The sequence below is a fragment of the Ips typographus genome, linkage group LG3 (assembly GCF_016097725.1).
Source record: "Ips typographus isolate SLU linkage group LG3, UJ_Ityp_2.0, whole genome shotgun sequence".
Taxonomy (NCBI): domain Eukaryota; kingdom Metazoa; phylum Arthropoda; class Insecta; order Coleoptera; family Curculionidae; genus Ips; species Ips typographus.
In genome coordinates, this window is record NC_138424.1 from 21006902 (window position 1) to 21033052 (window position 26151).

General features: G+C 33.6%; 1 protein-coding gene across 13 annotated transcripts in view; it reads right to left on the bottom strand.

Moving 5' to 3' along the window:
- Nucleotides 1-3708: 3708 nt before the first annotated feature.
- The window catches only part of Nipped-A (Transcription-associated protein Nipped-A), a 128521-nt gene continuing 106078 nt past the window's right edge, over nt 3709-26151 (bottom strand). For 5 of the 13 annotated variants that reach the window (XM_081976124.1, XM_081976115.1, XM_081976119.1 and 2 more), the window contains exons 45-54: nt 23326-23528; nt 23064-23269; nt 22851-23015; nt 16394-16579; nt 12741-12864; nt 12542-12683; nt 8933-9132; nt 8738-8879; nt 4035-4363; nt 3709-3969 (exon numbers count right to left, since the gene is read on the bottom strand). In XM_081976124.1, the coding sequence (XP_081832250.1) occupies nt 3892-3969; nt 4035-4363; nt 8738-8879; nt 8933-9132; nt 12542-12683; nt 12741-12864; nt 16394-16579; nt 22851-23015; nt 23064-23269; nt 23326-23528 (1775 nt within the window). In that variant the 3' untranslated portion in view covers nt 3709-3891. Of the gene's footprint in view, nt 3970-4034; nt 4364-8737; nt 8880-8932; nt 9133-12541; nt 12684-12740; nt 12865-16393; nt 16580-22850; nt 23016-23063; nt 23270-23325; nt 23529-24979; nt 25039-26151 lie in introns of those variants that run through there. The other 8 variants (XM_081976127.1, XM_081976125.1, XM_081976118.1 and 5 more) reach the window with 5 other exon arrangements.

Here is a 26151-nt window from a genome sequence, read left to right on the forward strand (position 1 = left end):
TTAATTTTTGTTTTTTTTTTGCCTCCACAAAAAGTGACAACTTCATTTCGACTGAAGTTGTAGGAAATTTCATCCTCTACAAGATTGTGTTAATGTGTTTTTGCCCTTAAAAGCATCTTTAAGGAGTTACAAGAAGAAAAGGTGACAGGGCGCACCAAACTACTGAGAATCTTCCAAAAAGCCCTTTACAACTGTCTTAAACGTTCCCAGAACTGTTTTAAATTGCCAGAGGCCTCTAGAAGCATTTTGAAAGATCCATAGCACTCTAAATGCTATTGAGAACCTTCTAAAAAGTGACAGAAGGTTCTACAACTGTCTTAAACCTTCCCAGAACAGTTTTAAATTGCCAGAGGCCTCTAAGACCATTTTGACTGTAGTAAGGGCCAGTTCAAATGTAAAAAATGTTGAGAAAATGCAAATGTTATCAATGTTGGCTTGCCTTAACATTTTTCCAAAATTTACCCATTAACGAACCCTAAACGGCAACGTTGCCAAACTGACATTTTTCCTAATTAATTTGCAAATTTCTGAATTGTTGCCGAACTGACATTTTTGACCAAATGGTTAGTAGTAAATTATTAATAATTTAGTAAACTGACATTATTCGTAGTTTACTAAAAAAAATTCCAACGTTGCCAAACTGACATTTTTCCCACATTTTGCAATATTGCCAAATTGTCATTCATCTAAATTTCTGCAACGTTGTCAAACCGAATTTTTTTCTAATTTTGTACTCAAATTTTGCAACACTACCAAAATGTCATTATTTCAATTTTCAAAATTTTTTAGCACTTTTCCTAATTTATTGCCAAATTATAATTTTTTTTCACAGTTTAAGACTGAATTGTTGCCAAGTTGTCAATTTTCCCACAATTATTTAGAAATGATCGATAATAACATTTTTGCAATGTTGCCAAATTGTCACTTTGCCTAAAATTAATTGTAAATAATCAATAATTACATTTTTGCAATAATTGCCAAACTGATATTTTTCCTATTTAATTTTTTCGATTCGAACAACTGGTCACGTGACACTGCAAGTTCAGCTTTTTGACCATCCAAATGACACCCCTTCTGTCCGCCATTTTGAAACAAGTCAAATTATTTTAAATTAAACCACGATGACAGATTGAAAATCAGCCGCCATTTTGTTTCTTTTCTTGAAAATGACAGATTATGATTTACAATTTTAAAATTTTTGACATTTACAAACGCAAAATGGCGCCGATTTATTACCGCTTTTATTACAGAGTTTGGCATAGTTTTGACAGTAAAAAGATTGTTTTTTGGTTTCGACTCGACTGCTGACAGTTTCAGTGTCAAAATGTCAATTTTGACAGATGCACCTGTCAATTTTCAAGTTTTTTTTACTTTGCTTAACTTTTTTTGACAGCTGCCTGGTCGTCATTTTAATTTCCTTGTAAAATACCTTTTGAATATAAAGATTTAAGTGGTTTTTCGAGGATAATTTAGCTGGGCAGTCACGTGATCCCTTGGAGTAGAAAAATGACTGTTTTAAGCACATTTTTGGAATCCTCATTAAATTTCTTATTCAATAACCTCAAAAATCACTACAAAATTTGGTACAATCAGGGAGAAAAGCGGTGCAAAGTTTAAACTGCTAGAAACGCAGTTTTAAAGGACAGTTAAAAACAAAATTACCTGTAAAACCAACTTTGAGTGAAAAAATAACAGTTTTAAGCACATTTTTGGAATCCTCATTAAATTTCCTATTCACTAACCTCAAAAAACACTACAAAATTTGGTACAGTCAGGGAGAAAAGCGGTGCCAAAGTTGAAACTGCCAGAAACACAGTTTAACAAGATAGTCAGGGACAAAATCGCCTGTAAAACCCACTGGGAGTGAGAAAATGAATATTTAAGCACATTTTTGGAATCCTCATTAAATTTCTTATTCAATAACCTCAAAAAACACTACGAACTTTGGTACAGTCAGAGAGAAAAGTGGTGTCAAAGTTTGAACTGTCAAAAACACAGTTTGAAAAAACAATCAGGGACAAAATCGCCTGCAAAACCCACTTGGAGTGAGTAAATGACTGTTTTAAGCACATTTTTGGAATCTACATTAAATTTCCTATCCAAAAACCTGAAAAAATACGACAAAATTTGGTACAGTCAGGGAGAGAAGTGGTGTCAAAGTTTGAACTGTCAAAAACACAGTTTGAAAGGACAGTTAGGGACAAAATTGCCTGTAAAACCCACTTGGACTGAGAAAATAAATGTTTTAAGCACATTTTTGGAATCCTCATTAAATTTCCTATGCAATAACCTAAAAAACATTCCAAAATTTAGTACAGTCAGGGAGAAAAGCGGTGTCAAAGTTTGAACTGTCAGAAACACAGTTTGAAAGACCAGTCAGGGGCAAAATCGTCTGTAAAACTCACTTAAAATCAGAAAATAAATGTTTTAAGCACATTTTTGAAATCCTCATTAAATTTCTTATTTACTAACCTCAAAAACACTACAAAATTTGGTACAATCAGGGAGAAAAGCGGTGCCAAATTTCGAACAGCCAGAAACACAGTTTGAAAGAACAGTCAGGGACAAAATCGCCTGTAAAACCCACTGGAAGTGAAAAAATGATTGTTTTAAGCACATTTTTGGAATCCTCATTAAATTTCCTATTCAATAACCTCAAAAACACTACAAAATTTGGTACAATCAGGGAGAAAAGCGGTGTCAAAGTTTGAACAGCCAGAAACACAGTTTGAAAGAACAATCAGGGACAAAATCGCCTGTAAAACCCACTTGGAGTGAGTAAATGACTGTTTTAAGCACATTTTTGGAATCTACATTAATTTTCCTATCCAAAAACCTGAAAAAATACGACAAAATTTGGTACAGTCAGGGAGAGAAGTGGTGTCAAAGTTTGAACTGTCAAAAACACAGTTTGAAAGAACAATCAGGGACAAAATTGCCTGTAAAACCCACTTGGACTGAAAAAATGAATGTTTTAAGCACATTTTTGGAATTCTCATTAAATTTCCTATTCAATAACCTGAAAAAACAATGCAAAATTTGGTACAATCAAGGAACAAAGTTGTGTCAATGTTTGAACTCCCAAAAACACAGTTTGACAACATAGTCAGAGACAAAATCGCCTGTAAAATCCACTTGGAGTGACAAAATGACTGTTTTAAGCACATTTTTGGAATCCGCATTAAATTTGCTATTGACTAACCTCAAAAACACTACAAAATTTGGTAGTCAGGGAGAAAAGTGGTGTCAAAGTTCGAACAGCCAGAAACACAGTTTGAAAGAACAGTCAGGGACAAAATCGTCTGTAAAACTCACTTAGAGTCAGAAAATAAATGTTTTAAGTACATTTTTGGAATCCGCATTAAATTTTATATGCAAAAACCTCAAAAACACTACAATATATTGTACAGTCAGGGAGAAAAGCGGTATCAAAGTTGGAACTGCCAGAAACACTGTTTAGAAAGAGACAGGGACAAAATCGCCTGTAAAACCGACTTGGAGTGAGAAAATGACAGTTCTAAGCACATTTTTGAAATCCTCATTAAATTTCCTGCTCAAAAACCTGAAAAAACACAACACAAGGTGTTTTTGCCCTTAAGAGTCCTTTAGGAGTAACAAGATGCACCAAACTGCTTTTTTTAGAACTACTACTACTCTACATGTTGCCAAGTTATGCACTTTGTAACTGTATAGGACAAATCTTACAGGTTCGGCTTTAACGCTTTAACACAAAAGCCATCTTTAATACAAAAATATATACAATAGGTATTTTACAATGTTAAACTAATAAGATTTCTAAAGGAAAAAGTCACACAATAAAGTTACTTTTAGAGCTTATAAAAATTCAGGTAAAAACTCCGATTCGTACAAAAATACTCACACGGTCCCGGCTTAGAGCCAGGGATGCCAAGCCGGATCCATTCGACACAAATTGTCAGGACTACTAGCAGCCACTACTAATGTGGCAACCTGTTCACACACATACACGCCAATATAAGCAACAAAAAGGGCAAAATAACCAAAAAATAACTCACCTTGCTGTCCGTTCCTTCGAACTGGGCCAAACTGTTCAGTCTGTTTGAAATCGACGTAACTGCCCGATTGACCATACTGATAATTTGTTCCGCCTCCGACATTTTCTCCTGATTATTAACGTCCTCCTGTTTTTTCACTTTGGACAACACCATCTCGTCTCTTAAGATCGGTTTTAGCACGCTCAGCACCTTGAAATTGGGGTAAACCAGACAGCGCGCAGTCGCTATCATGGAAGCGGTAAGCGGTCCGGTTACGCCAATCGTGGCTAAGTATTCCACGATATTAGGAGTGAGTCTGAACGGTACTGGTCTGGTTTGGTCCAGTTCTCCTATGAATTATTGGTGGTTTAAATAACAGTTTTGTGATTTATACAGGGTGTCCCTGAAAGGGCTTTACAACGCTCTGCCGCAGTTAGCTGGGGTCAAAATAAAGCGATTTAGTCATATTTGCCTTAATCCATTACAAACAAGTATATATACAGGGTGGTCCAGTTTTAAGTGTCAATAATTCACCATTTAACAGCTAATCAAAAAATAAGTTGACTTGCATTGTGTCATTTTTCTGAAAAACGTTTCCTAAGGAAGACACAGTCCTCCAAATTTCAATTTAAAAAATCGTTTTATAGTTTAAAACGGAACATTCAAGACTTGTGAAAGTCCAAATTTGTACTGAATAGTCTAAAAACTTTTTTACTACTAGGAATGGTCTTATGATTCGCTTTCTCAGAGTGCCATCCTGGTTGAGTGTCTGAAACTGGCATTCAAGAACTAAAAAAAATCCGGAAATCAAGACAAAGATTGTATTGTGCATGAAACTAATTTTTTACTACTAAAAATAGTATAAAAGTTGACTTTTAATGCTAGAACGGACCTTACTAGGACTAAAGAGAGTCCAAAAGTAGGTATATTTTCAAGACTTTAATTGGTGTACAACTCAATTTTCTGGACTGGACAACAAGTTTAGAAGTAAATTAAATTTTCGGACTATTTTATTGCTAAAAATTAGTTCTCAAGACTATTATTGTAGCATTTGGTACCAACATTTTTTACTTTTATTACTGAAGAAACTTGACTTTTGGAAATAAGGTCTTAAACTCGATTTTTCAGTCTTAAAAAGCACTAAAAACAGTCTGAATTTCTTAGAGATGCTACAATTTATTGCACCTATGAGTGTAGAAGTCAATTTAATAGTGAAGAAGCTTGAAATAACATTTTCAAGACTATGGTCAGTGGACACACTGGCTTTTAGGCTTGATAAGTCAAAAACTTTGTAAAGATAGTCTTGAAACTCGATTTGAGGCACTGAAAACAGCCTTAAAACACTAAAAACCGTCTAGTTTATTAAGAAATACCCGAATTTTTAGCACTGAGGTGTCTAGAAGTCGATTTAATAGTGACAAAGCTTCGAATACCATTTTAAGTCTATGAAGAATGTAAAAATTGTTTTTTAAGTTTGCTATGTCAATAACTTGGTGAAGATAGTCTTGAAACTCGATTTTCCAAGCTGAAAGCAGTTTTGAAGCACTAAAAATAGTCCAGAATTCGAAGAAAATGAAAAGCAAAGTAAAAAGCACGAAAAGTTCGTTTTCAAGACAATTTTCATGAATCTAATGTCAATGTCCTACATCTAAGACTATTTTCAAGACTAAAATATTGAAATTTGTCTTCAAATTATGAAAACTTACTTCAAATGCAAATTTTAAGCTTCTGATGTCACTTTTCATTAGTTCAGTCACATTTTATGGTTCAAGTCAATTTTTAAGCTTTAAATGTATGAATTTGTAGTAACAAATTCTTGAAAAAGTAGTTTTTATGTCTACAAGTCAATTTTTAGTATTAAAGTCTCTCGATTTGCATGAAAACTGGTTACAGACACAATTTTTAAGCTTCTGAAATGTTTATCTTTTCTAATTCAATTTTCAAAACTAAAGTTTGTCTGGAAACTATGAAAACTGGCTACAATAATATTTTTTAAACTTCTTAAGTGAATTTTCCGTTTCCAAGAAAATTTTTAAGTTGGGTTGGGTTAGTTTTGGGTCTTTGACCGTAATAACGTGTAATAAAGTGCTTGTTCCAAAATTTGATCAATATTGCTCCAACGGTCTGACAGTTGACAAAAAAAACCGATTTTTTAAAAAAAAATTTGAAGGACTGTATATTCCTTAGGAAGCACTTTTCAGGAAAATGACATAATGAATGTCAACTTATTTTTTAATTGGGTATGGATTGGCGAATTATTGACATTTAAAGCTGGACCACCCTGTATATATATATATATAGGGTACAGGGTGTCTCATGATAAACGGCCCCCTCTATAACTTTTGAGAATGTTCTCTACAACTTTATTTCTAATCACTTGTCAAATAACCGAGTTATTGACGTTTAAACTGAGTGCTGAGCAGCTGATTGGTTTTGAATTAACGGTCAACTTTGACGCCCTCTAGCGGCTAAACGGTGAACTCGATCACTTTATTATTACCCCAGCTAACTGCGGCAAGACCTTCCAGGGACACCCTGTATATTTCAACAAAAAAAAAATCATTTGATTGGCTAGTACAAATATGTACAGGTGTCCTTTTTGTATGGACATTGGAATTTTCAAAATGGCGTAATTCGGTTGTGTTTTGGAGATAAGCGACCGGAAAACTACCAAAATGTTCCTTTTAAAGTCCTCTATCCAACTCTGCTAAGCAACCAAAAATTGGTGTCCAAATATACCGAGTGTTCAAACAAACGTGGACTGTATAAGTTACTTGTCTGACCGCAAGAGACTTAACCCTTTGTAAGGCCATAACTTGGTTATTTTTGAGAGTTTAGCTATTGCAAAGAAACCACGTGATAGCTTTTTAAGCCCTCTATCCAACCCTACCAAACACTACAACCATCCTAGCCAAATACGTACAGGGTGTCTCAATAAATTGTTTATTGGCATAGCATGGACATTGTAATTTTCAAAATGACGTATTTCGGTTGTTTTTTGGAGATCAGCGACCGGAAAAAAACGAAAATGTTCCTTTTACAGTCCTCTATCCAACCCTGCTAAGCAATCAAAAATTGGTGTCCAAATATACCGAGTGTTCAAACTAAAGTGGACTGTATAAGTTGCTTGTCTGACCGCAAGAGGCGTAATCATTTGGAAGGCCATAACTCGGTTATTTTTGACAGTTCAGCTACCGCAAAGAAACCACGTGATAGCTTTTGAAGCCCTCTATCCAACCCTACTAAACACTACAACCATCCTAGCCAAATATGTACAGGGTGTCACAAGAAATTGTTTATTCGCATAGCAAGGACATTGTAATTTTCAAAATGACGTAATTCGGATGTTTTTTGGAGATCAGCGACCGGAAAAAAAACAAAATGTTCCTTTTAAACTCCTCTATCCAACCCTGCATAGCAACCAAAAATTGGTGTCCAAATATACCGAGTGTTCAAACAAACGTGGACTGTATAAGTTACTTGTCTGACCGCAAGAGGCTTAAGCCTTTGTAAGGCCATAACTCGGTTATTTTTGACAGTTCAGCTACTGCAAAAAAACCACGTGATAGCTTTCAAAGCCCTCTATCCAACACTACCAAACACTACAACCATCCTAGCCAAATATGTACAGGGTGTCCCAAGAAATTGTTTATTGGCATAGCATGGACATTGGAATTTTCGAAATGACGTAATTCGGTTGTTTTTTAGAGTTCAGCGACCGGAAAAAACCCAAAATGTTCCTTTTAAACTCCTCTATCCAACTCTGCTAAGCAACCAAAAATTGGTGTCCAAATATACCGAGTGTTCAAACAAACGTGGACTGTATAAGTTACTTGTCTGACCGCAAGAGGCTTAAGCCTTTGTAAGGCCATAACTCGGTTATTTTTGAGAGTTTAGCTACCGCAAAGAAACCACGTGATAGCTTCTGAAGCCCTCTATCCAACCCTACCAAACACTACAACCATCCTAGCCAAATATGGACAGGGTGTCCCAAGAAATTGTTTACTCGCATAGTATGGACATTGGAATTTTCAAAATGTCGTAATTCGGTTGTATTTTGGAGATCAGCGACCGGAAAAAAACCAAAATGTTACTTATAAACTCCTCTATCCAACCCTGCATAGCAACCAAAAATTGGTGTCCAAATATACCGAGTGTTCAACAAAAAGTGGACTGTATAAGTTGCTTGTCTGACCGCAAGAGGCGTAATCATTTGGAAGGCCATAACTCGGTTATTTTTGAGAGTTTAGCTACCGCAAAGAAACCACGTGATAGATTGCAAAGCCCTCTATCCAACCCTACCAAACACTACAACCATCCTAGCCAAATATGTACAGGGTGTCCCAAGAAATTGTTTATTGGCATAGCATGGACACTGGAATTTTCGAAATGGCGTAATTCGGTTGTGTTTTGGAGATCAGCGACCGGAAAAAAACCAAAATGTTCCTTTTACAGTTGTCTATCCAACCCTGCTAAGCAAACAAGAATTGGTGTCCAAATATACCGAGTGTTCAAACAAAAGTGGACTGTATAAGTTAGTTGTCTGACCGCAAGAGGCTAAAGCCTTTGGAAGGCCATAACTCGGTTATTTTTGAGAGTTCAGCTACCGCAAAGAAACCACGTGATAGCTTTTAAAGCACTCTATCCAACCCTACCAAACCTTACAACCATCCTAGCCAAATATGTACAGGGTGTCCCAAAAAATGACACAAAAATTGTCTTACCTGTACTATCGTCCACGTCAAACTTAAAGTAGGAAATATTCATCAGTCCTGAATCCTGGTGCAGGTACATCATGTCGGGGCTCAGTCTAGTCAAATGGAATACGTACTCCGCAAAACAGGCCAACGACAGTTGCAGTGTAAACTAAACACCAAAATTGTTACTGCACGGTGTAAACTGTAGCAGGATTTACTTACGATTTTCCTGAAATGCCAATAGTCGGTGGCAGAGGGGAACGTTTGCATCGCCCAGTCTTTCAACACCGTTCTAGGCACCATTTTGTCTTGGATACTTTTGAAAATGTCCCGATAGATTTGGTGGCTCGCTTTCACTCCTCGACTTTGTACGGCCGCGAGCCGTTCGTAGTAGTATTGGATTGGATCGTCATGTTCGATACCTACAATCAATTCATTCTTGCTTGTTATTCATTTACCGGAGTTTGCTTTATCGTATTTTTGGGTCTAAAAACTTTATTGTTCCTTTTTGCTCAACTTTAGAGAGCAAAAATAATAACTAACAATTTCGTGCACACCCTGTATACAACCAACTGTATTTTGAAGTTCAAACGTTACGTAGTTCGGTTTAGTGGTCCATTAGGAACAATTTTGCACTCTTGTAGTTTTTTTGTAAATCTAACCGTTTCTGAGATATTTTCCAAAAACTACTTTGACGCACTTTTTACCGAAAATTAGTTCAAAACTTGAACACCCTGTATCTTGGTTACTCTTAGAAGTTCAGGGTGGTTCAACCACTCAAAAGAATCGTCTTGAATTGCTCTTTTCAGTGGTGTAGAGTAAAAAATTGTATCTAAAAAATTGCGTACAGGGTGAGCAAAAATAATGATCCACTAACAATTTCGTGCACACCCTGTATACAAGCAATTTTTATTAAAGTTCAAACTTTACGTAGTTTGGTTTAGTGGTTCATTAGGAACAATTTTGCACTCTTGTAGTTTTTTTGTAAATCTAACCGTTTTTGAGATATTTTCGCACTTTTCACCGAAAATTAGTTCAAAACTTGAACACCCTGTATCTTGGTTATTTTTGGAAGTTCAGGGTGGTTCAACCACTCAAAAGAATCGCCTTGAACTGCTCTTTTCAGTGGTGTAGAGCAAAAAGTTGTATCTAAAAAATTGGGTACAGGGTGAGCAAAAATAATGACCCACTAACAATTTCGTGCACACCCTGTATACAGGCAATTGTATTAAAGTTCAAACGTTACGTAGTTTGGTTTAATGGTTCATTAGGAACAATTTTGTACTCTTGTAGTTTTTTGTAAATGTAACCGTTTTTGAGATATTTTTGCACTTTTCACCGAAAATTAGTTCAAAACTTGAACACCCCGTATCTTGGTTATTTTCGGAAGTTCAGGGTGGTTCGACCACTCAAAAGAATTGTCTTAAACTGCTCTTTTCAGTGGTGTAGAGCAAAAACTTGTATTTAAAAAATTGTGTATAGGGTGAGCAAAAATAATGACCCACAAACAATTTTGTGCACACTCTGTATACACGGAACTGTATTGAGGTTCAAACGTTACGTAGTTTGGTTTGGTGGTTCATTAGGAACAATTTCGCCCTCTTGTACTTTTTTTGTAAATCTAACCGTTTTCGAGATATTTTCCAAAAAACTACTTTGACGCACTTTTTACCGAAAATTAGTTCAAAAATTGAACACCCTGTATCTTGGTTATTTTTGGAAGTTCCGGGTGGTTCGACCACTCAAAAGAATCGTCTTGAATTGCTCTTTTCAGTGGTGTAGAGTAAAAAATTGTATCTAAAAAATTGCGTACAGAGTGAGCAAAAATAATGACCCACAAACAATTTCGTGCACACCCTGTATACAGGCAATTGTATTAAAGTTCAAACTTTACGTAGCCTGGTTTAGTGGTTGATTAGGAACAATTTTGCACTCTTGTAGTTTTTTTGTAAATCTAACCATTTTCGAGATATTTCCCAAAAACTACTTTGACGCACTTTTTACCGAAAATTAGTTCAAAACTTGAACACCCCGTATCTTCGTTATTTTTGGAAGTTCCGGGTGGTTCAACCACTCAAAAGAATCGTCTTGAATTGCTCTTTTCAGTGGTGTAGAGTAAAAAATTGTATCTAAAAAATTGCGTACAGAGTGAGCAAAAATAATGACCCACAAACAATTTCGTGCACACCCTGTATACAGGCAATTGTATTAAAGTTCAAACTTTACGTAGCCTGGTTTAGTGGTTGATTAGGAACAATTTTGCACTCTTGTAGTTTTTTTGTAAATCTAACCATTTTCGAGATATTTCCCAAAAACTACTTTGACGCACTTTTTACCGAAAATTAGTTCAAAACTTGAACACCCCGTATCTTCGTTATTTTTGGAAGTTCCGGGTGGTTCAACCACTCAAAAGAATCGTCTTAAACTGCTCTTTTCAGTGGTGTAGAGCAAAAAATTGTATCTAAAAAATTGCGTACAGGGTGAGCAAAAATAATGATCCACAAACAATTTCGTGCACACCCTGTATACACGGAACTGTATTGAGGTTCAAACGTTACGTAGCCTGGTTTAGTGGTTGATTAGGAACAATTTTGCCCTCTTGTACTTTTTTTGTAAATCTAACCGTTTTCGAGATATTTTCCAAAAACTATTTTGACGCACTTTTCATCGAAAATTAGTTCAAAACTTGAACACCTTGTATCTTGGTTATTTTTAGAAGTTCAGGGTGGTTCAACCACTCAATTGAATCGTCTTGACCTGCTCTTTTTAGTGGTGTAGAGTAAAAAATTGTATCTAAAAAATTGCGTACAGGGTGAGCACAAATAATGATCCACAAACAATTTCGTGCACACCCTGTATACAGACAACCGTATTAAAGTTCAAACGTTACGTAGTTTGGTTTAGTGGTTCATTAGGAACAATTTTGCACTCTTGTAGTTTTTTTGTAAATCTAACCGTTTTTGAGATATTTTCGCACTTTTCACCGAAAATTAGTTCAAAACTTGAACACCCTGTATCTTGGTTATTTTTGGAAGTTCAGGGTGGTTCATCCACTCAAAAGAATCGTCTTGAACTGCTCTTTTCAGTGGTGTAGAGCAAAAAATTGTATCTAAAAAATTGCGTACAGGATGAGCAAAAATAATGACCCACTAACAATTTTGTGCACACCCTGTATACAGGCAACCGTATTGAAGTTCAAACGTTACGTAGTTCAGTTTAGTGGTTCATTAGGAACAATTTTGCACTCTTGTAGTTTTTTTGTAAATCTAACCGTTTTTGAGATATTTCGCACTTTTCACCGAAAATTAGTTCAAAATTTGAACACCCTGTATCTTGGTTATTTTTGAAAGTCCAGGGTGGTTCAACCACTCGAAAGAATCGTCTTGAACTGCTCTTCTCAGTGGTGTCAAGCAAAAAATTTTATATAAAAAATTGCGTACAGGGTGAGCAAAAATAATGACCCACTAACATTTTTGTGCACACTCTGTATACACGGAACTGTATTGAGGTTCAACCAATACGTAGCCTAGTTTAGTGGTTGATTAGGAACAATTTTGCACTCTTGTAGTTTTTTTGTAAATCTAACCGTTTTTGAGATATTTTCCAAGAACTACTTTGACGCACTTTTCACCGAAAATGAGTTCAAAACTTGAACACCCCGTATCTTAGTTATTTTTGGATGTTCAGGATGGTTCAACCACTCAAAAGAATCGTCTTCAACTGCTTTTTTCAGTGGCGTAGAGCAAAAAATTGTATCTAAAAAATTGGGTACAGGGTGAGCAAAAATAATGACCCACTAACAATTTTTTGAAGAAAAAAAAACAAAAATACCTTGTTTACCCAGTTTGATGCACCGCTTCTTGAACACGTCCAAATAGGAAATCGAAGCGGGATTGTCCTCGACAAGACGAATCTGTTGCGTAACCGCCACAACTCTCGGCACCGTAAAATGCAGGAACCTCCTCGACGTTTCCTGTCACAATTACAAGTTCAGTTTAGTAACCCAACCCAAATATTGGGTTTGAACAACCTTTTGCTTTCCCAGGAACGTGTTCATCATGCGCAGCATTTGCAACACTCGTTCTTCACGTCTGGCATCGGCCAAACCGGACCCGTTTACCACCAAATACGGATAGATTTTTCCGTTGTGTCCCCTGGAACGGAATCAAGTCAGTTGATAAAGCAAAAGTTGAGCTATAGTTGGATTTTTACCTTTTGAGAATGACGTCATCTTTTTACATCTTTCTTTATCGCATATCAAACATATGAAATAAACAATTTTAGCCAAAAAGGCACGTTATTAATTTTTTATTATACTTAACAGAAAATACTACATTTTCAACTGTTTATAAAATACAGTAAATATGACATTTTCGGAACAGCGCACGGAAATTTTTTCCCGATCCCTCTTTTCGTGCGCTTAATAATAAACATAGATATCCATGATACTAGATATCCTATGGCAACCCGAAGAAAAAAAAGAAACGAGTAATGTGTCTATAGCAACGATTTATTTATTAATGACAAATTTTATTTTCTGTCAGTGAAAATTAAGTATTTATGTATTTATTACATTTTGCAAAAATGAATTCAGATTGTGAAGAAAATCGGGATATTCCCGAAAATATCTTACAACGAGCGGCAGAAGTGAGTGCAGATTTATTACCAGTGAAATCCAGGTTGAGATATGAACAAGAATATAACAGTTTTACCGAATGGCGGACTCAGAAACGAATCAAAATTGTGAGTGACGATATTCTTTTAGTATATTTTTCTGAAAAAGCCAACACTATGAAATCCTCCACTTTATGGGGTCGATTCTCTATGTTAAAGAGTTGTTTGGCAATAAAAGAAAATACTCACCATCAATATCCAAAAACGATTGCTTTTTTGAAACGACAAGCTGTAGGATATATACCAAACAACCAAATTTTTATGTGAAGCTTCAGATGGAGAATATCTACTAGCAAAAGTAATTTTAGTGTTTGGCATCTTCGGTGCATGCCGCAGAGATGATTTAATACGTTTGAGTTTAGATGATGTGGAAGATAATGGGCGTTTCCTTGTCGTGTTCTTACGAGATGGAAAAAGTCACAGGTCAAGAAGTTTTACCATTACCAATGAAAATTGCAAATTCGATCCCTGTACAATTTACCGTAAATACGCAGATCTCCGCCCTAAACATATGGAGAGTAGAAGATTATTTGTTGCATACCGAAACCAAAGATGTTACGCTCAACATGTTGGATGCCATACTATCAGTGGTATTCCAAAACTTGTTGCAAAATACCTAAAACTAAAAAATCCCGAAGAATATACCGGACATGGGCTAAGGCGCTCTTCGGCAACCATGTTGGTGGAAAACGGCGGTGATTTGCTCACTTTGAAAAGACACGGAGGATGGCTTTCTTCCAATGTAGCAGAAGGATATATAGAAGAGTCCATACAAAGAAAAATTGAAGTATCACGGAAGTTGTTTAGCCCTTGTAACTTGGAAACTACAACATCTGTAACAGTCAATCAAGAGAACCAAAGCACACACGAACACTCCGCTTCAACATCTTTAGCAGAGTCTTTAGTTCAACAAAAAGAAATGCAAAAGGGATTGAGCTTCAACAATAATACGAATTGTACAATAAATATTACAATTAATAATAACGGTTCTGTCCAAAATTAATTTTCTTAGAATTACCTACTTTGAGTTGTATGTACTTACATTTTTACTGTTTTAAAAATAAAAATAAATATTCCCGATTTTCTTAATAATTTTTTGCGATATTTTTTGTTTATGTTGATTTCAGGTACCTAAGTATAATAAAAAATATCGTTCATTACTCGTCCAGAAATGAATTTTCCGTTCTTGCATGAATTTGTCACGCGCGCACGGAAAAATCCTCATTTCTGTACTGGTAATGAAATATACTATTGTCGTCCTGTCAAATTAAAAACATGGCCCACTAATCTCATATAGGCAATGTGAAGCCTTGTTTTGGATTCTTACGAGACCCAGGGGGAGCTACTGTATTGTTTTTACCTGTAGATGGTTTTTTGTGGTTAAGCAAAACAAATTGAAAAGGATGTAAACAACTTTTGACAAATTCAAATTTTTTTAGACAAGTTTATTAAAATATTGATATTACGGTTGTAGTTTTTAATTTATACGTGTGATTTATACTAACTAATTCGTCCGCGGTGTTTTTATAGTGTTCTCTTCGTAGGTTTTTTTAGTTTAGTTTTTTACCTTTTGGCTGGGTTTTACAACGACTTTTGTCACTATGGGCAAGGCGGGATGTGCCATAAAGGGGTGCAGCCCTTCAAAACATTCCCGACAATTTCGTTTTCCTAACCCGGAAAAAGACAGTGTTACTTTTTCACTGTGGAAACAATTTTTAGGACAATTTGTTATACTTCTTTGTTCTAATATGGAAATTTATAGCAGGTAAGTTCTCAAGTAAAGTTCATTTTTATTTGTTATAATGTTAAGGTAGTAAGAGGATTACTATAAGAGGTTTTCAAGGAGGCAAAGAGAAAATAGGTTTAATGATTTGTAGAACTGAACATAGCTTCTTAGTTTATGACGATTATTTTGGTAAGTATAGTGGAAAACTAATGTATTCTTTTGCATAAAGTGCGTTTAAACAGTACTATGACTCACTGACTAAGTGACTAATAAATGTATCTGTTTTAAGACCCTAAAAAAGTCAATTTTACCCAACTTTTGAACTAAATATCTCAAAAACTTTGCGTATTTAAAAAGAAAATGTTGAAAAAAGACTAGAACTTTAGCAGCCTGTATTTCATTATTAAAGCTTTTTCGAATATAGCTTACAATAATAGCTTACTAACTTGTATATAGTAAACTATGCTTATTTTTGCACACACAAAAACTCCAGACACCTTAATTTAATACCTAACTAAAAGCATTCAATTGCCCAATTAGATTGGTCATATATCACCTGAAACATTCTTAAAGACCTTTGAGGTACACCTATGGGTATACAATGGTTTTTATATTTGCATGTGCATGTTATTTATAATAGTAATGTTTTATGTATAAAGTGTAGCTTTATGATCTATTCTTAACTATAGTCTTAAGGTCTTGGGTTTTGCACCAACTTACTAACCAAAAGCTTATTATTTTTGTAGAGTATGTGTTTTGTATGTTCATTTCTTTAAAATATATATATAATATATTTTGCATACACTGGACTTTGTTTTATTTACCTTTTTCTTGAACCAACAACAGATGGCGCTTTTAAAAATCTGTCATGACAATAGAGACGTAAAAATGACATCTGACGACCATCAAATGTGAACATGTGGCGACCCCTGTGACTCGTAAGAAATCATACATACAGTGCTTCACCTTATTAACACAGAGATTAACATCTATCTAGTGTGTTAATCTATGGTTGACATTTACTGTCACTTTGATTTAAACGAATATCAAAGGTATAAAAATGCTGCGCTACAATGAGCAAGCCCAAATGCTAATTCTAAATGTGCTGCTTTTTTTCGAGTAGGAAAAGAAACAGTTTCCAGATGTCAACTGAAACTCTCATAATCACTCATTTTTCAAAGCATTTGTAGGTTAAAATTTGTGATCTAATTCCAGACATGCGTGTTTTTTCACCTGCTTGACGTCATTCTCAAAGGGTAAAAATTTGACTATATAAAACCAACCTGATGTACAATCTTCTGGCGGGGGCGTTGTGTTTTTGCACCACGTCCACCCTGGGCATAAACCGGGCAATTCTGACGTAGTAATGATTATGTTTGGGCAACAGAAATTCGCCTGGTAATTCAATCTCGGCCGCTTTCAGAGTGAAATTGGCCAGGAAACGGCACTTTTCTTCGATCAGGAAAGACCTAAAATAATCACTCAAGTTGGAGATATGTTCTACAGGGTGGTCCAGTTTTAAATGTCAATAATTCACCATTCGAAAGCCCATCAAAAACTAAGTTAACATACATGTTCAGTTCAAAAGGTTTCTTGTCAGACCGCTGGAGCAATTTTAATCAAATTTAGAACAAATTCATAAGAAATTAATTCGGATGTTAATGACGTTTGTCGAAACTGTCCAGTGGTGGTGGAAAGATGGTTTTCATTTTTCTGCCTTATTCCCTACGTCAATGGATATTTTTCAAAAATTTCATTTTTTTTTACTTGTTCAATTTGACAAAGTAAGTATCTCTTATAAAATTCTGATTTGAAACTTTGAGTTATTACGTTCACAGACCCAAGACCAACTCAACCCAACTTAAAAATTGTCTTGAAAACGGTGAAAATTGACTTAAGAAGCTTAAAAAATGTCTTTGTAGCCAGTTTTCATAGTTTCAGACAAACTGAAAGACTTTAGTTTTGAAAATTGACTTAGAAACCAGGGAATTTACTTTGAAACGGTGAAAATTGACTTGAGAGGCTTAAAAATTGTCTTTGTAACCAGTTTTCACAGTTTTCAGACAAATTGAAAGACTTTAGCCTTCACAATTGACTTGAAAACTGTGAAAATTGACTTGAGAGACTTAAAAACTGTCTTTGTAGCCAGTCGTTATAGTTTTCAGATAAGTTGAAAAACTTTAGTAGGGAAAATTGACTTGTAGACTTAAAAATTACTTTTTCAAGAATTTGTTACTACAAATTCATACATTTAAACCTTAAAAATTGACTTGAACCCCAAAATGTGACTGAACTAATGAAAAGTGACATCAGAAGCTTAAAATTTGCATTTGAAGTAAGTTTTCATAATTTTAAGACAAATTTCAATATTTTAGTCTTGAAGATAGTCTTAGATGCAGGACATCGACATTAGATTCATGAAAATTGTCTTGAAAACAAACTTTTCGTGCTTTTTACTTTGCTTTTCATTTTCTTCGAATTCTGGACTATTTTTAGTGCTTCAAAACTACTTTCAGCTTAGAAAATCGAGTTTTAGGGTTATCTTCACCAAGTTTTTGACATAGCAGAATTAAAAAACTATGTTTGCATGGTCCATAGCCTTAAACATGCCATTTCAATTTGAATTTTGGAGGTCTGTGCCTTCCTTAGAAAGCGTTCTTCAGGAAAATGCCATAAAGCATGTCAACTTATTTTTTGATGGGCTATCGATTGGTGAATTATTGACATTTAAAATTGGACCACCCTGTATATGTTTGTTGAGACGAGTTACTCATTTTTTCTTTGCTTATTGGGTCTTCTGTCTCACACAAAAAAGGTTTGTTGGGAAAATGGAATTTCGCACTATTTTCAACTAAGTTGAAAATAACATTAACCTAGTCGTCCCAACACAAGACTTAGGCTCGGTCTTGTTACCTAAAAACGCTGACGTTTCGGTGGAAAATCTACCACCGTCTTCAGAGAATCTAAAAAAGAAAGAACACAACGACAGAACACAGAAAACAACAACTTAATAAATATTAAACCTGATAATGTTCAATTTGGAACTCTGAGAAGGGTTTTGTCAATAAAAATTGACATAAATTTTGACTTTTGTCATTCCAATAGGAAAGGTTATCTATTGTTGTAGTGGGTTTTATAATGAAAACAAAATTACAAGAAATTTCAGTTACGTTTGATATGACCAAGTGTTATCTCCTCCTCTAGAATATTTAACCAAGTTTGGTCAATATTAATAGAGGATGTAGCAACACAGGAGTCATGGTTTAATAAGCCTTCTGCCAGGATTTTTCAAAATTTTTGAACTGGCAATGTGTAAAAGAATTATAGAATTTATGAACCACTGTAATCTAATTAACAAAAACCAGCACGGATTTATAAAGGGAAAATCAACACAAACGGCATTATATCAGTTTATACAATCAATCATTAAGCACTTTGAAAATAGAGAGGCTGCACTTGGAATATTCCTAGATCTTTCGAAGGCCTATGACTGTCTACATCGAGAAATCTTATTAAATAAAATGGAAAAATATGGGATAAGGGGGCAATCATTGGAGTGGGTAAGGTCATACTTGCAAAACAGGCAGCAAATAGTTGCTGTCACTAAAGATGGTCAATCTGGTAGGTCAGGGACTCTTTCGAACGATTATGGAATAGCACAAGGTAGCATTATAGGGCCAATCCTCTTTGTAATCTTCATAAACGACTTGTATTCGGTAGCAGATGAACCATGGCAAACTATTATTAACTATGCCGATGACACCAACTTGTTGATTGGAGACAAAAATAGTTTGAACCTAGTAAGCAATAGTCAATATTTAACGTCTAAAATTGAAGCATGGTTTGCTGATAACGGAACGCAGAGAAAACTGATTTAGTCCTGTTCAGGACAAAACAATCAAACTTTGGTAAACTGGAAGAACTCCCGATTGTCGGAAAAGACATAACAGTATCTGAAAACACGGGTTTATCTGGATGAGAACCTTGACTGGTCTTTTCATTTTTATCCAAACTCTTGAAAACTTTGGGAACTATCTGCTACGGAATACGATTCACTGAATGATGTCTAAAAATTCTGTATAGCGCCAATTTTGAATCCAGACTGAAGTTCTGGGGCCGAGATGGTAGGGTTCAGAACATTTTTATTGCTCAAAAACGAGTTATGAGAATAATTAAAAAAATGGATTATCGGCAATCATGTAAAAACACTTTCAGGTCAATGGGACTAATGACAGTATACGCTCTGTGTATATATATGAATGCTTAATGTTCTTTTTCAAGAACAGAAGTTTATTTTTTCAGAATCCACAGGTAAACAAATATAATACAAGATTAACCCATCAAATTATGTATCCAACACACCGGCTGCAAATAACAGAAAAAACTCCCCACTATATGTGTATAAAGCTCTTCAATAAGTTACCTATGGATATTAAAACAATTGTGAGTAACCAAAAATTTAAAAGGGAGCTAAAAAAGTTATTAATCCAATTGGAACCCTATCATCTCGACGATTACCTAAACATGTAGAGGTTGAACTCTCCTGTATTGAAGGAGTATACTATATCATAAGTATAATAATATATCTAAGTAGTCTTTCTTTTGCTGACGCAATTTCATTTTGTTGTATACGTTGTTTATGACAATCTTGAAATAAAGTTACTATTTCTAAAAAAAATAAAAATCTAATATATGCATTTTCTTTTATTTTACGTCTTTTTGAAAAAGTTTCTTTGTCTATGATACTACATTCATTCCATTTGACTCTATGATTATTATCAAACGCGTGTTGGCATATGTTAGATTTGTGAAAGTCTCCAGTTCTTAAATAATTTTGGTGTTCTTTAATACGTTTTTTTAAAGGTCTGGAGGTTTCACCAATATAAAATTGATTACATTCGCAAGGAATTTTATACAGGGTGGTCCAGTTTTAAGTGTCAATTATTCACCATTTGATAGCTAATCAAAAAATAAGTTGACTTGCATTATGTCATTTTTCTGAAAAACGTTTCCTAAGGAAGATACAGTCCTCCAAATTGCAATTTAAAAAATCGTTTTATAGTTTAAAACTGAACATCCAAGACTTGTGAAAGTCCAAATTTGTACTGAATAATCTAGAAACTTTTTTACTACTAGGAATGGTCTTATGATTCGCTTTCTCAGACTGCCATCCTGGTTGAGTGTCTGAAACTGGCATTCAAGAACTAAAAAAAGTCCGGAAATCAAGACAAAGATTGTATTGTGCATGAAACTCATTTTTTACTACTAAAAATAATATAAAAGTTGACTTTTAATGCTAGAACGGACCTTACTAGAACAAAAGAGAGTCCAAAAGTATATTTTCAAGACTTTAATTAGTGTACAACTCAATTTTCTGGACTGGACAACAAGTCTAGAAGTAAATTAAATTTTCGGACATTTTATTTCTAAAAATTAGTTCTCAAGACTATTATTGTAGCATTTGGTACCAACATTTTTTACTTTTATTACTGAAGAAACTTGACTTTTGGAAATAGTCTTAAACTCGATTTTTCAGTCTTAAAAAGCACTAAAAACAGTCTGAATTTCTTAGAGGTGCTACAATTTATTGCACCTATGAGTGTAGAAGTCAATTTAATAGTGAAGAAGCTTGAAATAACATTTTCAAGATTATGGTCAGTGGACACACTGGCTTTTAGGTCTGATAAGTCAAAAACTTTGTAAAGATAGTCTTGAAACTCGATTTGAGGCACTGAAAACAGCCTTAAAACATTAAAAACAGTCTAGTTTATTAAGAAATACCCGAATTTTTAGCACTGAGGTGTCTAGAAGTCGATATAATAGTGACAAAGCTTGGAATGCCATTTTAAGTCTATGAAGAATGTAAAAATTGTTTGTTAAGTTTGCTGTGTCAATAACTTGATGAAGATAGTCTTGAAACTCGATTTTCCAAGCTGAAAGCAGTTTTGAAGCACTAAAAATAGTTCAGAATTCGAAGAAAATGAAAAGTAAAGTAAAAAAGCACGAACAGTTCGTTTTCAAGACAATTTTCATGAATCTAATGTTAATGTCCTGCATCTAAGACTATTTTCAAGACTAAAATATTGAAATTTGTCTTCAAATTATGAAAACTTACTTCAAATGCAAATTTTAAGCTTCTGATGTCACTTTTCATTAGTTCAGTTACATTTTGGGGTTCAAGTCAATTTTTAAGGTTTAAATGTATGAATTTGTAGTAACAAATTCTTGAAAAAGTAATTTTTATGTCTACAAGTCAATTTTTAGTATTAAAGTCTCTCGATTTGCATGAAAACTGGCTACAATAATATTTTTTAAACTTCTTAAGTGAATTTTCCGTTTCCAATTTTAGTCTTTGACCGTAATAACGTGTAATAAAGTGCTTGTTCCAAATTTGATCAATATTGCTCCAACGGTCTGACAGTTATGACAAAAAAATCGATTTTTTAAACAGAAATTTGAAGGACTGTATTTTCCTTAGGAAGCACTTTTCAGGAAAATGACATAATGAATGTCAACTTATTTTTTAATTGGCTATGGATTGGTGAATTATTGACATTTAAAACTGGACCACCCTGTATATCACGTTTCTTGTAGATTCATTATCATTGTGAGGTTTTGTTTTAGTTAAGTGTGATCTTAATGTGTTTTGAGTTCTAAATATTGTTCTGATGTTACATTTTTTAGCTATTCGTTTGATTTTGTCAGAAATACCTGGAATAAAAAGGTTAGTAAAAGGTAAAATTTGATTTTGATTTCCAGATTGTTTTGGATGTTCTAAATCCCTAAAACATTTATTAATAAATGTTTCAGGATAGTCATTTTCTTTTAGAACATTTTTAATGAATAATTTTTCTTTATTAAATTGTTCATTATTGCAAATAATTTTGGCTCTATCAAATAAACTTTTTTTACCATTATTGGATGATTGGATTTGTAGTTTAAATATCTATTTGTGTGGGTTGGTTTTCCGTATACTTTTGTTTCAAATTTGTTTATGTCTTTTTTGATTAGAATGTCTAAGAATGGAAGTTCGTTATTTTATTCAGTTTCTGTTGTAAATTTGATTGTGGGTTCTATTGAGTTTATGTGAGTTAGAAATTGTTTGAGATGATCATTACCGAATGGATATATTGTGAAAACATCATCAATATATCTCCACCAGATTGTTGGTTTATAATTAAAATTATTAATGTTATTTTCTTCGAAATGTTCCATAAAAATATTACTTAATATTGGAGACAATGGAGAACCCATTGCCATTCCAGAATTTTGTTGGTAATAATCATCTCCATATTGGAAGAATGTTGTTTTAACACAAATTGTTAAAAGTTCTAAAATTGTGCTTTTTTTGTGTTTGTTTTCATTATAAAACCCACCTTTCACTACAACAATAGATAACCTTTCCTATTGGAATGACAAGTCAAAATTTATGTCAATTTTTATTGACAAAACCCTTCTCAGAGTTCCAAATTGAACATTATCAGGTTTAATATTTATTAAGTTGTTGTTTTTTGTGTTCTGTCGTTGTGTTCTTTCTTTTTTAGATTCTCTGAAGACGGTGGGGGATTTTCCACCGAAACGTCAGCGTTTTTAGGTAACAAGACCGAGCAACTTAGTTGAAAATAGTGCGAAATTCCATTTTCCCAGCAAACCTTTTTTGTGTGAGACAAAAGACCCAATAAACAAGGAAAAATAATCCCTCAAGTCTTGTTGTTAAATAAGAAATCATCATCAACTCACTGCAGCATCATTTTAGAGCGATTATCCAGGATTTTGATCCACTTTTTCAACTTAAAAATTAACGTGTGCAGACGCATTGAATTGGACTGGGAAAAGTCAAAGTCCTTCTTGAATTCCTGCTTCATTTCCTTGAAAACTGGATCTTGATAGGTAGCTTCCGCCCTCCTATGTTAACCGATTTATTAAAGCTTTCAACGTTTAAGCGTCATTTACCTGGCCAAGCTTTCCGATGCCACCGAATTAAATGCATTTGCCTTCACCGAGCTGGATATGTTTTCCACGCCGATCCCAAAAGTGGACATGAGTTTTTTGACAAAATTCAACAAATGCGGCGTGATTTTAGCTTCGTTGACGCTTTCACGGTTTTCGAAAGCGATCGCGTAACATTTTGTCAAACCTTGACGCAACTGACGCAACACCTTCAAACAAGTTTCGGGTTAATTCAACGTTAAGGAAGGAGCGCAAACAGTCTTACCTCTTCGTACCAATTATCGCGCAGCCATTCCATTTGTACGGCGATTCCCTCCAAACTGGTTAACACGGTAGTGTGTAAACCTCTCAGCATGTTCATTATTTTAACACAGTGTACCATACCGGGGGGTGCTTTAACCGAAGCTACTTCCACTGTAGTATCGGTGGTACCTGATGATGTTGTCGATGAAGCACCTTCTTGACCTGCTAAAATAGGTGATTATAGTTTGTTAATATATCATGCTACTATAGGAACAGAAAGTTCCTATACATTTTCATTTTTAGAGCCAATTTTTCAGTTTTTACGTTAATTTTCACATTTTGAGTAAAATTTTTAAGTTTTTAGGTCGATTTGTATGGTTTGTAAGTGAAATTTTAAGTTTTAAAGCCAATTCATAAATTTCAAAGACAATTTTAACGTTTTCATGTTGCTTTTCAAGTTTTCAGGTTAGTTTTCATGGTTTTAAGTCAAATTTACATTTTTGAAGGCAACTTTTGTTTCTAAGTTAACTTTAACGTTTTGAAGTCATTTTCAAGTTTTCTTGGTCGATTTTCATGTTTTTAAGTCAATTTTAACGTGTTGAAGTAAATTTTCAAGTTTTTATATAAATTTAGATGATTTTTGAGACAAATTTGAATTTTTTAAGCAAATTTTCCAGCTTTCCCCTCAATTTTTATAATTTCAAGTAGATTTTCAAGTTTTGATGTCGAATTTCATGGTTTTTAAGTTACATTTTCATTTTTAGAGCCAATTTTTCAGTTTTTACGTTAATTTTCACTTTTTGAGTAAAATTTCTAAGTTTTTAGGTCGATTTGTATGGTTTGCAAGTGAAATTTTAAGTTTTAAAGCCAATTCATAAATTTCAAAGACAATTTTAACGTTTTCATGTTGCTTTTCAAGTTTTCAGGTTAGTTTTCATGGTTTTAAGTCAAATTTACATTTTTGAAGGCAACTTTTGTTTCTAAGTTAACTTTAACGTTTTGAAGTCATTTTCAAGTTTTCTTGATCGATTTTCATGTTTTTAAGTCAATTTTAACGTGTTGAAGTGAATTTTCAAGTTGTTATATAAATTTAGATGATTTTTGAGACAAATTTGAATTTTTTAAGCAAATTTTCCAGTTTTCCCCTCAATTTTTATAATTTCAAGTAAATTTTCAAGTTTTGAGGTCGAATTTCATGGTTTTTAAGTTACATTTTCATTTTTAGAGCCAATTTTTCAGTTTTTACGTTAATTTTCACTTTTTGAGTAAAATTTCTAAGTTTTTAGGTCGATTTGTATGGTTTGCAAGTGAAATTTTAAGTTTTAAAGCCAATTCATAAATTTTAACGTTTTCATGTTGTTTTTCAAGTTTTCAGGTTAGTTTTCATGGTTTTAAGTCAAATTTACATTTTTGAAGGCAACTTTTGTTTCTAAGTTAACTTTAACGTTTTGAAGTCATTTTCAAGTTTTCTTGGTCGATTTTCATGTTTTTAAGTCAATTTTAACGTGTTGAAGTAAATTTTCAAGTTTTTATATAAATTTAGATGATTTTTGAGACAAATTTGAATTTTTTAAGCAAATTTTCCAGTTTTCCCCTCAAGTTTTATAATTTCAAGTAAATTTTCAAGTTTTGAGATCGAATTTCATGGTTTTTAAGTTACATTTTCATTTTTAGAGCCAATTTTTCAGTTATTACGTTAATTTTGATGTTGTCGATGAAGCACCTTCTTGACCTGCTAAAATAGGTGAATATAGTTTGTTAATATATCATGCTACTATAGGAACAGAAAGTTCCTATACATTTTCATCTTTAGAGCCAATTTTTCAGTTTTTACGTTAATTTTCACATTTTGAATAAAATTTTTAAGTTTTTAAGTCGATTTGTATGGTTTGTAAGTGAAATTTTAAGTCTTAAAACCAATTCATAAATTTCAAAGACAATTTTAACGTTTTCATGTTGCTTTTCAAGTTTTCAGGTTAGTTTTCATGGTTTTAAGTCAAATTTACATTTTTGAAGGCAACTTTTGTTTCTAAGTTAACTTTAACGTTTTGAAGTCATTTTCAAGTTTTCTTGATCGATTATCATGTTTTAAAGTCAATTTTAACGTGTCGAAGTAAATTTTCAAGTTTTTATATAAATTTAGATGATTTTTGAGATAAATTTGAATTTTTTAAGCAAATTTTCCAGTTTTCCCCTCAATTTTTATAATTTCAAGTAAATTTTCAGGTTTTGAGGTCGAATTTCATGGTTTTTAAGTTACATTTTCATTTTTAGAGCCAATTTTTCAGTTTTTACGTAAATTTTCTCTTTTTGAGTAAAATTTCTAAGTTTTTAGGTCGATTTGTGTGGTTTGTAAGTGAAATTTTAAGTTTTAAAGCCAATTCATAAATTTCAAAGACAATTTTAACGTTTTCATGTTGCTTTTCAAGTTTTCAGGTTAGTTTTCATGGTTTTAAGTCAAATTTACATTTTTGAAGGCAACTTTTGTTTCTAAGTTAACTTTAACGTTTTGAAGTCATTTTCAAGTTTTCTTGGTCGATTTTCATGTTTTTAAGTCAATTTTAACGTGTTGAAGTAAATTTTCAAGTTTTTATATAAATTTAGATGATTTTTGAGACAAATTTGAATTTTTTAAGCAAATTTTCCAGTTTTCCCCTCAAGTTTTATAATTTCAAGTAAATTTTCAAGTTTTGAGGTCGAATTTCATGGTTTTTAAGTTACATTTTCATTTTTAGAGCCAATTTTTCAGTTTTTACGTTAATTTTCACTTTTTGAGTAAAATTTCTAAGTTTTTAGGTCGATTTGTATGGTTTGCAAGTGAAATTTTAAGTTTTAAAGCCAATTCATA